This window comes from Diabrotica undecimpunctata, chromosome 8 (assembly GCF_040954645.1).
Source record: "Diabrotica undecimpunctata isolate CICGRU chromosome 8, icDiaUnde3, whole genome shotgun sequence".
Taxonomy (NCBI): domain Eukaryota; kingdom Metazoa; phylum Arthropoda; class Insecta; order Coleoptera; family Chrysomelidae; genus Diabrotica; species Diabrotica undecimpunctata.
Genome location: NC_092810.1, coordinates 104,867,685 through 104,882,857, shown reverse-complemented (window position 1 = coordinate 104,882,857; position 15,173 = coordinate 104,867,685). Strand labels below are relative to the sequence as shown.

Sequence of the window (15,173 nt, the reverse complement as noted above, 5' to 3'; positions counted from 1 at the left end):
GTTTGTCGAAACACTGGTGTAACTCAGCCTCAAATAATTAGTAGTGACTAATTTTTTTCTAGGGATCTCCAAAGTTTATGAAAATATAACTAATTTGCTACAACGGAAAGGCCCAGGTCCTGATGAAATTCCTCCTAAAAAATTTCAATTTTGTATAAGCTTGTACCGTTCGCGTCATAAAAAACTGGTACAACTCTTAAAACCGAAAATCGTGTTTTTCAAGTTGTGTAAGTTGATCTTGTCACATTATGTCGTTTCAATTTCTAGGGCAACGTTGCCGGTTCAACGAAATATTGTATCAAATCAGCTAAAAGGAATGTTCCCTGTGCCAATACGCTACGTTTAAAGGTCCTTTAAACATTTTAGGCATTAACGCAACCCTCTCTCTGGTTATTAAATTTATAAGATACGGTTTTTTGAAAAAACTTTAAACATTGCGAATATTCTTTTTTACTTAGATTTAGTGCAATTCCGTTATCTGTGATGGCAACAACGAATTGATTCACGAACAAATCTAAACACAGGTTTACATTGGGAAAAAAAAGTGTACCAGTTTTATATGACTACTTTATATTATATATTCAATGAATCATTACCGTCAATCAGGTTAATTCTCAAGTTACTGGAAAGTGAATTATATAAAACCAATTTATAAAAGCGGTAATAAGCATGACATAAAAAACTATCGTCCTATATCTATAGTAAGCACTATTCCATAGTTATTGAGATATTTTGCTTTTATTGTGTAGATTAAATATTTCAATAACTGTTAGAATTACTAAGTATAGTGTAATTACATAGGTATAGGATGTAGTTAACAAAACTTATAATACAGTTAAAGTTCGTTCTAATAGCGGTATAACATATAAAGTGATTCATTTAGAAAAGTTAATAGATACATTTTAAAGTAAGCGTTTGTCTGGTAAGTTAGGAGGGTTGTGTTTGCTGTCATTCAATAAATATTTGAAAAATATTGAATGTCGCGAAATATTCGACGGTCCTGCTTTTTTTCGCACGCTCAGTAGAATAAGATAATTATAATGAAAATATTTACCTATCAATACAATTCTTATCTATACATCCAGTGTAAAATGATGATGTTATAGTTATACGTATTTGTAAATTTTTCTAGTGGCTCTACAATCCGTTGTGGATCTTGGCCTCCTCACAGAGAAGTCGTCACTTTTGTCGATTTCTGGCAACTTCCCTCTATCTTCTGACCCTTAGAATCTGTACTAATTCCACTCATATTGCACAGAAAGATGCTCTCTTGCACTCACAAAAATCAACTTATGAAAAATTAATTATGAAACCGAAACTAATAAACTCGAATAAATGCACAAAACAGTACATAAAAGGAAAAATTGTACCGTACAGTAACTTAATTTGACGATCTGAACGACAGCAAACAAATAATTTGACGATCTGAACGACAGCAAACAAATAGGTAGTTCAATTCATACTGATTAACATATAAAAAAAAGGGGGTTGTAGACAAAACACGGCACAGAAATTTCTGGAAATAAGGCAGTGACAAATTTCAGAGAATACCGATTCGACATCAGCTTGACCTAAAGCATACCTTACAGACAATTCTCTTCTTATCAATAATCCACAATTTTCAATGGATTGCCCATATAACAGCTGCCAATATAACTTGTCACTATCGACCCTCTTGGCTTGATTGATTGATTGATTGATTGATTGGCTTACCGGCGATAATGATCCACAAACTTTTACCGATATCGATAATGAGCTCGATGAAATATCTTTATATACTATCGATCATTTAAACCGCACCCAAATATATCTTATGTACGGTAGTCAAAAAGCTGTCTCCCCTTGTATATACACTGAGAAATCCCGATGGTTCAAATGCTGGGAACTGGCATATTAAAGATTTGAAACCATATCTCGATGATCCTGATAATTCTTCAAGTGATGATGAATCCGATCAGGATTACATTGTTCTGTTCTGCACCGTATAATATTATCTACAGTCTTAGCTATATATTCATATATGAATATTTTCTCTTCTATCTTCTCTCGTCTACCTCTTTGATTGTCCACCAGATGTCACATATCTTTGAGTACGGTTAGGTGAAAAATATCACCATACCGTTATCTATTAGATCGGCTAGTGAGCTAATTACTCGCTGATCCCTAGTATCTTACCTATAAGTGAAAAATCACTTGAATTATCTTTGAGCCAAAACTCATTACCTTACCGATAAGTGAAAAATCACTTAAATTATCTTTGAATAAAACTCATTACCTTACCGATAAGTGAAAAGTCACTTAAATTACCTTTGAGTAAAGTCTAATTTATCTTTGCTCGCTATCTTATCTTCTTATCTATCTTATTTAGGTGGCAAACCACTTAAAATTATCTGCGCGAAAGCTCATTACCTGGTCAGTTAGCGAAAAATCATTTGCTTACTGCACCGTTAATGTTGTAATAACTTTAATTACGTTATTATACTTTTATTATCTATATAGTAGTTATAGTAGCTCCTATATTATCTAGTATAAGTTTTGTATTTGTATAAAAAACTGATACTCAGTCCTTTATGGATTTATAAACCCCGAATGGCGATAAATTATTTTTGCTCTGTCCTACAGCCAGTGATAAATCAAGCTACCATGTGTGAATCATGAGAATGAAATTCTCAACATAAACCTTTCTTCATCTTTTTCTATATTTCGGAATCTGTTTTGACCTTACTAGTTGTCACGAGAGGAACGGCTAGGATGATGATCTGGGATTCGTCCGCTAGGGACCTATTGAGCTTTTAAGGAAGACAGACACATTCCTCTTAATTCTTCTTACCCTTTCATTCTTTTAGTACTGATGTTGTCTACAGACCCTTTTCCCCGATATGGCTTAGAAGTTTTCGTTATGTCAACTTCAACCCGATTGTGACTTTACCGATTGTGACCCTAAATTAAATTTAGGCGTGTGATACGCGAAGCTATCAACTGACAACCAGGTACTTAATTTCTTTTCTTCTTCTTCTACTCTTATTAATACTAGTTAAGTTTTATTTAATTTTTTTTACTTCCACTTTGGCATATGCTTTTCATTGTGATAAAGATTTTATCCAGTGTTGTTATTTAAGCCATTTCGATACCATGTTTTTAATTAGAGATTTCCTAAAAATATCTCGTTCTCTAATTTATCTTAACGAATTACTCATGAGTACCGATCTCGATGCTATCTCTTAAATAGACATTTTGTCTATTCTGTCAAAATGGCATATTTCTCATTATTCGAGTCCCATCTTCGATATGGGCTTCCATTTTGGGGTTCTAGTACAGCGGCCCAATTTGATACTATTTTTAAGTTGCAAAAAAGAGCAATTCGTTATCTATTTGGTCTCAAACAAACAACTCATTGCAAGACCTACTTCAAAAATCACGGAATTTTGACGCTTCCATCTTTATTTATTTTGGAAACGGTTTGTTTGATTCGCAAGCATCTAAACATTTTTCCCGATAGACCTGATCATGGCTACTCCATTAGAAATTCGGATTGTAACGTTTATTTACCGATCCTGTCCACTCAACTAGTCAAGAATTCTATTCTATATAGTGCAAAAAAACTTTATAATCACCTTCCAAGAGAAATTAAATCCGCAATATATTTCATTAAGTTTCGTAAGATGACAAAAATCTATCTCTCCGAAAGACCATATTATTCAGTTGACGATTTTCTTAATGTATAACAAAGAAACAAAATTAATATTGTTTATAATTACATTTGGGTGTCACAAGCAGTGGCTACAATTTGTCTCATTTGTTGTTGTCTGTACAAATTATGTAAGTTGTATTGTTCTGTTTTTTTATTATATTTGTTTTTGTTTTATACTTTTTATACTTTTTGTACTTTTTGACTGATTTTTTTAGCTTTGTCCATAAAATTGTTCAATAATTTTCAGTGACAATAAAGCATATAAAAAAAATAAATAAATAGACATTTCTTTTGTATCGAGGTTTACCTTAAATAATTTTGTTATCTTGACGTTGGGTTAGATCATTTCTTAATGATGTTAACGTCTTTTATATCTTGTATTTTTTTTCGAGGCACGTTCTTCGAATCGTTTGAAGGGTATATAAAAAAAATGTATCCTTGAGTTTTGATCGGAAACCGTTAATGGTCGGTTTAACAGAGGCAAAATTTTTATTAAAACTATCGACTACCTCAAAGTACGGAATAACCGACGTATTAAAAACGACGGTTTAGGTAATCCTAGTTTATATCCTTCCGGCTTTAAGGCCGAGTTCCTTTATGATAAATTTGATAAATATCGTCGGGGCACGTTGTAATGTTTTCTTTCTATAATAACCTAATCTGAAGGATTTTAATTTTTTCATGTCCAATTGCTGGTGCAGTTGTTTAACTAGAAACTTTCGGAATTTTTGCCTTCTTAGAAAGACTACAGGCTGATCTGTCGTTTTTGAGGGGGAGATATCCCACCTTTCCTTTGGTAGTTTGGTAAATTTTTGCAGAAGAGAGACCACTTCTGAGTGGACACTCGTTGAGAAAAGTCCTACTTCTCGTGGGGCGCTTCGCTCATATCTTCCATCTTCTCTGTGCATTTTCTTGCTAAGTGTGTATACACTTGTATATTTGAATTTTTTGATCTAATATCATATTAGATTAAATATTGGTATAGAGTACCTTTAATTTTAATTAACTTCAGTGCTTGATACAAGTAAAGTATTATAGTAAAGTAAATTAACTTCAGTGAATTAGTGCAGCAGTCATCAGGAATTACTGTAAGTTACCATAATCTTAGTATCTCCACTTATCTGGGCGAATAATATGGTATGGTATCATATTTTTTTTCAATCATCTGGACGAATCTAAGTTCATCCATGTCTTCGCCTGTAGTTAAGAGTAACTACTGATTTTTGTATTCAATTTAAAGAACATTAAATATTTTCTTACGAACTTTCCATCAGCTACTAAGAAATTTCAATAAATAATAATTACGACAATTTAGTTCTCAATCATTAAATAACAGTACGAGATAGATAATTAACTTAATCAAGTGCAGTTCGGTTAAATTTTTATTTCGGTAACCATTTTGTATTCTTGTAAATTTAGATTTGATTAATTTTAGTTATTTGCTATAATTGTTATACATTTTTAACCCCGTGTCTCGAGATATGCCCATTAAACAGCAAAAAGAGACCTTCTTTAATCAACTTTGGTTGAATTTTTTTCTTACTCACTATCAGGCTCTCTTCGCTGATCATTGAACCTGTGTATTATTATATTGTTGTATTTGTAAAGGTACTTATTATTCATATTACTGCTTATTTTTATGTGTACATCACCATTTCATAATTGATGGCGTATTTTTATTACTTGTATGTACATTCAGCTACCGACATCATTGTGTTGTTGAATATATTGTTTTTGTTTTATGTATGTATTTTATTTGTCGACTCCTAACAAGTTTCCTGATATAACCATAACTCTGAATATTTGCTTTTTACCTTTAAATATTACTATACCTTTGACCAGTAGAAAGATCAGGCCGATTAAGTTTTGTAGGTAAGTAGGTGGACGAAGTCCACCTAATATGTTTATTATTTGTTTATATAGTGTGTTGACCAAATTTATTTAATAATTAACTGTTGGTATCTTTCCTTGGATTTGGTCTCAGAACCAAAATATCTTTCTTTATCTCTTTTCTTTTCTAAGGTTTCTTAATTTCCTCCTTAAACCCCAAAAAAATTAAGTGGCGCCCTGGTTTCTATCTTATCGTATCTTTGGTAATTTTACCCATCTATCTTTTTGTTTATTTCTGTATCTTTTCTAATATCTCTTATCCTATCTTTATTTATTTCGTCCGTTGGACCTATTCCCGGTTCCAAAATCTAGTTTCAAACCCACAACTCTCTCTCCACCAACCATCTGGCTGCCGTCCGCAGTGTCTCCATTGGTGATCTTTCTAGCACTATCCAAAAAAAGGTTTCCGAGGTTACAAAATTAATGGACGAATTTGTGATTAAACACAAATTTTCTTATCAGTTTCTTCAGCGGGAGCTTTTTATCACTAGTATAGAGGAGGTTTTCCCAAATCGAAATTTTTACATTTTTGGGTAGATTTGACAATAAGTAGGTCCTCCTCGTCATTCCTTGAGCCGTTGTCAGGGCGTGGTGAAACTCTAAATATTCCAACTGTCTCCATTGGCTGCGATCCTGTGCTATACGGGCGGCTTCATGTAGGAATGTTTCTAGCAGAATCTTCATTTGGATTCCCTATCGTGTTGGAGATCATCAATGGGAAAAATAGGGGCTTTGAACAACCAGAGCCTAGTATTCTTTGTTAAAGTTCAGTCTTTCCATATTTAAATTAATTTAGCTGTTGCGTTTTTGGCCATTGTTAGTCTACGCTTGATTTCTGACTAGCAATGGCCATTGTTGGTTATCAGGGAGCTCAAGTATACAAATATATCCAAGCAGTAGGTAGGAAAGAAAAAAATCAATAAAACAACAAAATTGGCAGTGCAATACATTTATTTACAGTATATTTGTAATTGTTATTTTAGATTTTAATACACTGTTACGTCTTATAATACAAAAAATATTATTAAAGTATTCTTTAACCATCATCTTTAGGGTCTCACCACAATATCGACCTGCTCTCGATACGCTTTCGCTCAGGTAAAATATTTTTAAATCAGAACCACTGATGGTCATATTAACAAACATTTCAAAGACTTGCTGTAATAAACTTATCGAAGAGAGGTGTGACCTACATTGATAATATGTATGCTGATTTATTGGCTTCACTATACATTCGATTATATGCATTACTGGGATTGTTTGAAAGACATAAGTAATAATACAATATGTAAACATTTATAGGAAAATAATAGATAACAAACTGTGTTTCGAATAGCGTTAATGAATACTATTAACAAATAAAAGATTATGTACATGAAGCTGTTCTGAAAGTTCTTGGATTATATATAAGAAACGGAAAAAAAACGTTATATTAAAAATATATATGTTCTATGAATGTAGGAAATAGAGCGGAAAATAGAAGATTACAAGCCATAGTTAGAAAGACCATAAAATAAATGAAAAACCAATAATTTTGTCATTCGTAGGGAAAAAAGCTCTTCTAACTAACCATAAAATCAGGTGACAACCACATAAATTAAAACATAGGATGTACCATTATCCAGGGCATCCAAAGAAGCTTTCAGTACAAAACCTCCCCATTCGTTATATCCTGGTATGGGGAGAGGTGGTTGATTATAAGTTTTTGGGTCAGATAGGTACCATTCCATTACGGAGTGTGACCGGTTTGGTCTTCAGGCATGTGGATCCCACTGTTCCATTGGGACACACATGTCACTCGGAGTTGGAGTTCTACAAAAATTGTTTGTGTGAGGAAGCAAAAGTACAAGCAGATTTTTGAGCAGTCAGATCAAGAATAGACCACGTTGTTTCTCCCACTCAAATAACGCAGAGAGAAAATTTACGAAGCTAACTAACTAAAGAAACATACTGGTTGTTCGTCGAGATCAGAAAAGTATATATCAGCGTCGCCCTGGTAAAATTTTGGCAGGTACTGATACTATATCAGACAAATATTAACATAGATTTTTATATGAAGATGTAGACAAGACGGATAATTGGAACGCAATAACAATTGCTATTAGAACAAAATTAACAAAAAATAAGAGCTTGTTTGGAATATGACTATGTGATAGTACAAATCTCAGAGAAGAGGATACTGGATGCGTCGTTTAAGTAAAGAGATCAACTGCAAATATTTAAAGAAAACCTCCTAAATGGCTTATTATAGGATCTTCTTCTTTTTCTTCACATATTCTTTATCTAGTTTAGCTTCGAATTCATTTTTCACAAGCTTATGATCCTTCGCCAAATATTTTATTTCTTATTAAGTTTTACTTTTTTGCCGCCAGTTGTTCCATTTTATATTCCCAGCATTTCTATAACATGTCTCTTCTTTTGTCCATTATTTGAGATTTGACCACTTTCTTTAGTAACTTATTCATCTTTATGAGATGTCCAAATCATTCAAATTGTTTTGTTGTGAGACTAAATCATTAATTTTCTCATTTTATTAAATTAGAAACTGATGTTTTTAATTATTAAACCTATACTAATCAATCTGTAACTCAAATTTGCTTTTAAATTTTTAAATATCATCTTTTGTTTTAACCAAAATGTGAATTTTAAAAAAATAGGCTATGGAAATTAAACGAGATTTCTCCCTGATCGACTGATGAAAAAAGATTGAAACGATATCTGAGCGTCGATGTGAACAGAAAGCAGGACGATAGTGCAGTTACGCTGTTATTACTTGACTGGTAAAAGATTATTTTTTAATTAGATTATAAGGTAATACATTGCTTCCTTGTACGACTTGATTATTTCCCGCGGCGAATACTCTAGGCTGCTCTATTTGTGGTTGGAAAGCAAGCTGGCTGTTTTGGACAGGAAGTATTTCAGGTTGGCCGAACTGTTGAAGTCCGAATTGATTATTTTGAACAGGGAATATTTCAGGCTGTGAAAACTGTTGCAAATTTAGCGGAGCATTCTTAACTGGGTATATTTCCGGTTGAGGATACTGTTGAAAATTTAGCTGATTATTCTGAAGAGGAATTATGTCCGATTGGGAAAACTGTTGCAAATTTAGCGGAGCGTTCTTAACTGGATATATTTCCGATTGAGAATATTGTTGTAAATTTAGCTGATTATTTTGAAGAGGAATTATGTCTGATTGAGAAATCTGTTGTAAATTAAGCGGGGCATTTTTTAGAGGTACTACTTCGGGCTGAAGAAACTGTTGTGAATTTAGCGGAGACTCTTTAAGAGGCTGGATAAACTGTTGTAAATTTAAATTATTTTGAAGGGGTATTATGTCTGGTTGGCCTAATTGAAACTGATTATTCTGAGAACCTAATTGTTTCAATGCTTGTTGAAGTATTAACGGTTGATTATTTAGTTGCTGAATACGAGATAGTTCTGAACAAGGGCTCTGAGGTACGTGAGGAGTACATCCAGAAGTATAAACAAATGGAATGGTCGGGTTACACGGGCTTGGCTGGGGACGTAGCCTATAAATCAAAGTATAACCTGGAGAAGAACAGGAGGGTCTTGGAAGAGTAGGTACTGGTAGAGGTCCAGGTGCTATAGGAAATTGCGGTTGCATTCTTGTGCATGGTTGTTGTATAAATTGATAGTATTGCCAAATATTTCTATATGGAGGCAAATTAGGTAAATATATAGGCCTTTGTGGATTTGCAGAGCAGGGTTGTTGTGGTATAATTATAACTGTTCTTGGAGTCGATGGTTGCGGTATTGGTTGTGGCGTTGGTTGTGGATATATAATTACAGTTGGTCTTTGTGTAGTGGGTGCCGGCCTTGATTGTGGCGTTGATTGTGTATATATAATTACACTTGGGTTTTCTGTAGTCGATGCTGGGCTCGGTTTTGGTTCTGAATCTGATTAAAAATATATATTATTATTAATTAAGATTCAAATAATATGAAATCATGCAAAATAACAAATAAATTTTAAATATTTTAGAAGTATTGACAGGGAGTTGGTATTTTTGGCTTTAATGCCTTACAACATTAATCTTAATACTTTATGAACTTTAATATGAAAATATCAACTTTGTTGTGACGCAAGAAGTTGTCATGTTGAAGTAGAAATTAAAAAAAAATACAATATATCAATATACTTTTAAACGTTGTTTACTGTAACACTACTAAACACTATAAAGCAAGAAATATGTTTACAATAACTTGTACAAAATGTAGGTAGTAGCACAGAAAGTGGATTACTGAAAAATGTTATCGCCTATTTGTTAAGTGCTGCGAAATATTCGAGACTGGACAAACATGACTGTAGATGAATTATTTCACGTTGCAAAAGACAGAGAAGCTTTTAAAAATGTGGTCAACCTCCGTTATGGAGACGGCATAGGAAGAAAAAGAATTTGTTGTCACTAAAAATAAGGCCATTTTATATTGTTTTTTAATTCTTTTTTAATATTTAGTAAAAGAAGTGATAACCATTTATGGAACAAAATAAATGTTTTAAGTTGAGATTTGTTACAAAAATTGTTTGTATGAGTTTTGCTAATTAGTAGTGTATTTTCTTGAATTGCTACTATTTCTTTCAAACTTCTTTTTTCTTAATTTTAGAATTTAAACTAGAACCTATTTCATCTTTAAGTTTAAAGTGTCCTTTTTGCATTTTCTTCGTCTTTCTATATTTCGTCATCTTTTCTGTTTGTAATGTAAAACAGAGCACACAGCTACTCTGTGTACTCTTTCCAGTGGCATTTTTTTCTAAAGGTGTTTCAATTTTCCTTTCTAACTTTATCTTAAACTTTTATATATCTATTTTTCTTAGGTTAGACGAGACTCGTTAGTCTCTAGCACGTGGTCGTAAGACCTTTGTACCATACCTTGTTTTTTTCCAATAAACTCTAATAAGCTCTGAAAACTATTGGCCTCAACGAACGCCAATAGTTTTCTTCCATTTTTAGTTCTAGGATCTCTTCTGGTTGAAACGTTTTTAATCAAAGTTTTATTCATCTTCCTTATAGTATATTACTTCATATTCTTTCTTGGATTGGCCCACATATCCATAAACTTCCTCCTCTGGAAGGTAGAATATCACTATATAGGTGTATATATCGTAATCGATCATAGAAAACCCTTCTTGTTTGTGTTTTTGGAAAAATGGCTTGAATGCTATCCCTTTAGCCACAGTATTGTAATATAAGATATTGATTTGTAAATAATATTATCATCATGGCATCTATACTCCTAGCGGAGTAATTGTCGTCTTCTTAGGGCTCTTCCGATTTATTTATCACGGGGAATAAGTCCGCATTAACATTTTGGTTTAAAATTGGTTTTAAAATTTCAATTTTGTGACTTGGCTTCTTCTACAATATTTCTCCATTCTTTCCTGTGTTTGCTTATAGTTTTTTAATCTCTAACTCCCATCTTATTAAGGTCAGCAATATTTTGGTTCTCAAATCTCGTCTTAGGTCTTCCTCGTGGTCGGCCTGATACTGGTCTCCATTTAGTCATTTTCTTGATGACTGCTTTTGGATTTCTTCTTTATAGATGATCCATCCATATAAGTCTCTGTGCCTTAATAAATCTGACGATGTCTTTTCCTTTCAATAAATCTCTTACTTCATGGTTCATTAGTTTTCTAAATTCATTATTACCTAAGTTTAGTGGGTCTGCTATTCTCCGAATGATTTTACTCTCTAAGATCCTTAATCTTGCTTCATCTTTCTGTGTCAGGCACATTACGTCAGCACTATACGTGATTACTGGTGAAATTCCTGCTCTGTAGAAGAAAAAAAAAGTAAAAGATGCTGTCGAACAGGCAGCTAAACTGCAATGGAAATGGGCTGGACATAACGAACGTCTTAAGGATGACCGATGGAATAAAGAAATCGAGAATTGGCGGTCATATGAAGCCAAAAGACCACGAGGAAGACCGCAAATGCGCTGGAGCGACGACATTAAAAGAACTGCAGCACCAATGTGGAAACGTCTCACAAATAATAGAGATGAATGGCGAGAATTAGGAGAGGCCTAATTCTCTCCAGTAAGTTTTGTTTCCTGTCAGAATTATATCATTGATTACTATGCTTCTTTCATTAGTTCTGTTAACGGGGACTCCAAGTGTTCTATCTTTTTAAACTCATAGTCCCCAATATTTAACCTTGTCACATGTACTGTACTTTTTTTGGGCGTATTAGGTATTTTGTTTTATTTTGATTTATTTCCAAACCACTCTTAAATTCTACCTTGCACAACCTTGCAAATTCTTCCTTTAAACTGTTTAGGTTTTTACTAATCAGTGCTATAGTTCGACTCGAGCAGTCGAACAGTACGGACGTGCTCAAGAGAGAAGCGTGCTTAGGTGGGGGCGACTGACCTATTGTCAACGGAGCTTTTCGGCTCCCGGTGGGTAAGACACCGAGTGTGGCATTGGCACTTGTCCTACATATTAGCGAAAAGTGGATGCGAGGTTGTTACTAGTTAAACCGTCGAGGAGCTGTTTTTATAGGCTCCTCGCGGAGGCTATAATAGCTTCGCGTTTGCGAAGAATTCGGGATCACCTCAGTGTGTCGTCAGGGATGACACTGTAAGGCCTTGACATTTGACAAGTTCGGACAGAAACGGCCCCTGCTCCTGAGGTGTGAGAAACAGGAAGACTATCCCTCACTGTGAATACAGGGAGTGAACTACCGCGAGGTACCTGGGACGGCACCCAGTAAGCCGTACTGATAGCGGTCAGTCGGTGGAAAAAAAACAGAGTCGTCTAAGTAGAATTTTCTTATATCTTATGAACTATTTGTTCACTGCCTTACGGCAATATGAGTGATATCCCCCCCCCCCAGAAAGTGTTGTCACGCAGGTGACAACACAAGAAGAAGAAGAGAATGATTGAATGATTTAGCCGAATCATCAAACCCCTCTGTTGCCAGCTCGATCGAGCTATATAATAAATTTATTAAATCGACTAATCCCGCGATCGACGACATAGAAATCGTGATATCTTCTGACGATGACTCCTATCTGCCCGAGTCGGAGGAAGAAAAAAGGAGCGAAATCGACACCGATGACGATGTTAATACGATGGACGCCATCGACGAAGAGCCGAGCCCAGTTGCAGAATCGCGCGATGCCCCGCCCCCAACGGTAGTAGAGACACAACCCGCCGTGGACAACGTCTCCAAAAATGAAGCCGAGCCCGGAATCGGCAAGAAAATGAAAAGGCTAAGGCCCAAAGAAGACTCTCCGTAAGACGAAGAAGTAAAAAAAAAGGCCAGAGAAATGGCGGAAAGGGAAAAGGCCAATGAGCTTTTAAGGTCGGTCAATGTACTGACGGAACAGATCAAATCCCTAAAAGAAGAAAGCCGTATCCGTGAGAAAAGACTCAATGAAGAATCACAAATGCTAGGAACCATACCAGAGGCTCAATTCGGGTTCAGAAGCGAACACTCCTGTGAATTACATGTACTGCGACTTACAGAATTCATCACCAAAGGATTTAATGAAAAAATGTACACAGCTACAGCTTTTCTGGACATCAGCAAAGCCTTCGACAGAGTCTGGCACCATGGACTCATCTATAAAATGAATGAATTTGGTTACAGTCAGGTGATGACATGCCTCCTTGCGTCATATCTTGCCAACAGAAGGTTCAGAGTTCGAATAGGGGCAACCCTATCGAAGAACCATCGAAGAAGGCGACGAACCAAACGATGAACGTCTGGAAGAAATGCTACGAAAAGTAGTTCCTAACACGATGCCAAGGAGACGCGAGTCCATATGTTAGAATTGTGGTGACGTAGGTCACATTCGCCGTAAATTGCATGAAAATAATACAACAGTCAGAAAGCTAGAACAGATCGAACACTGGGCTGGAAAAAGTCATTCAAATGCTGAGGCTCAGTCAAGACGGCCATACAGTGCAAATCGTAATCATTGTCTTGAATTAGAAGAAAGACTTTGCCCCGTGAGACGAACCACCGTCATTAATGATCAATGGCAGTCTCAACAGCTACAAGATGCTCAAGCAGATGATCCATGTATAAAAAGAGTATTGGATTGGATGCATCGAAGTGAAAAACCTTCTTGGCAAAACATTAGTGCATGTAGTCCCGAAGTCAAGTGTTATTGGAGTCAATGGAATTGCCTAGTGCTAAAAGATGATCTTCTGTATAGAACCTTTGAGAACGATGCTGGTACAGAATCTAAGCTTCAGTTAATTGTACCTAAAAGTAAAGTGTCAAAAGTATTGCGTCAGTTACAGGGCGGTACATCAGGTGGACACTTTGGTTATACGAAGACTCTGCAAAAGGTTCGAGAACGGTTCTATTGGGTGAACTGTAAAGATGATGTAAGAATATGGTGCCGGAAATGTGAACTGTGTGCAACCAGTAATAGTTCAGTTAGTAAAGTCCAGTTGGTAAAAAGATAATGGAAATCATTATATCCTGGTAGCCATAAATTATTTTACGAAATGGACTGAGGCCTAATGATGGGTAAACACCTGTCCAAAGTTGTATCAAAACATCAAAGAGATTGGGACCAGCACATTCATTTATTCTTAATGGCACACCGCTCGGCCGTGAATGAAACTACAGGCCAGACTCCAACCTGCCTGATGTTCGGTCGTGAAGTTCGTTTGCCCTGCGACCTAGAGTTTGACTGCAGATCTTCCGAAGAACATGTTGCAAGCGAAGATTATGTCGACCGCCTGAAGTTAAGAATGAACAACATTCATGAACTTGCCCGACAACACATCCAGTTAGCCAGTGACAGAATGAAAGATCAATACAATTCTCGATGCAAGAATGAAAGCTATGAAGTAAGTGATCTTGTTTGGCTTTATAATCCACAACGTCGTCGTGGCTTGTCTCCTAAACTGCAAAGACAATGGGAGGGTCTGTATGAAATTAAAAAGAGAATAAATGACGTAATATACCGAATTAAGAAGTTGCCGAAAAATAAACCAAAAGTAGCTCACATAAATCGTCTTGCACCTTATGTTGGCTCAAATGAAACAGAAGAAGCCGGAACCCTTCAAAATGAGATCAAAGATGACCGACGACCAAGCTTTAATGAGTTTATGTCAAATTACGCAGAGAGAAAGAGTGCTAGATTCGGCGTGACGACAGAAGTTCAGCAGGATCATTATATTTCATTTATATGTGCATGTGTCTATGTCTATTATATTGAAAGATTTCGCTTTTTTTACATGTTACGGTAGATTTATTTGTATTTCTTGTTTTTGGAATTCACCCGTCTGGTGATTCAGTTATATTGAATATATTTTGTTTTATTTACCTACTGAATGTTATTTGTCTACTCTTAATAAGTTTTCTGATAATAGAGTTTGTTTGAATATTTGTTAATAAAAATGTTTAACTATCACAAAATCTTCGACCAGGAAAAAGATCAGGCTGTATATGTAGGTTAGTAGGTGGACGAAATCCACTTACATCCACCACCGAACATATTATTTATTATTTGTTTATGTAATGTGTTGACCACATTTATTTAATAATTAACTCTTAATATCTTTTCTTGTATTTGACTCTCAGAACCTAATTATCTCTCCTTATCT

The 15,173-nt window shown here is 35.0% G+C and overlaps 1 protein-coding gene across 2 annotated transcripts in view; it reads right to left on the bottom strand.

Moving 5' to 3' along the window:
- Positions 1-6,514: 6,514 nt before the first annotated feature.
- Positions 6,515-15,173, bottom strand: part of LOC140447811 (uncharacterized) — a 192,703-nt gene continuing 184,044 nt past the window's right edge. For both annotated transcript variants that reach the window (XM_072540683.1, XM_072540684.1), the window contains one exon: positions 6,515-9,499. In XM_072540683.1, coding sequence (XP_072396784.1) covers positions 8,370-9,499 — 1,130 coding nt within the window. In that variant the 3' untranslated portion in view covers positions 6,515-8,369. The remainder of the gene's footprint in view (positions 9,500-15,173) is intronic.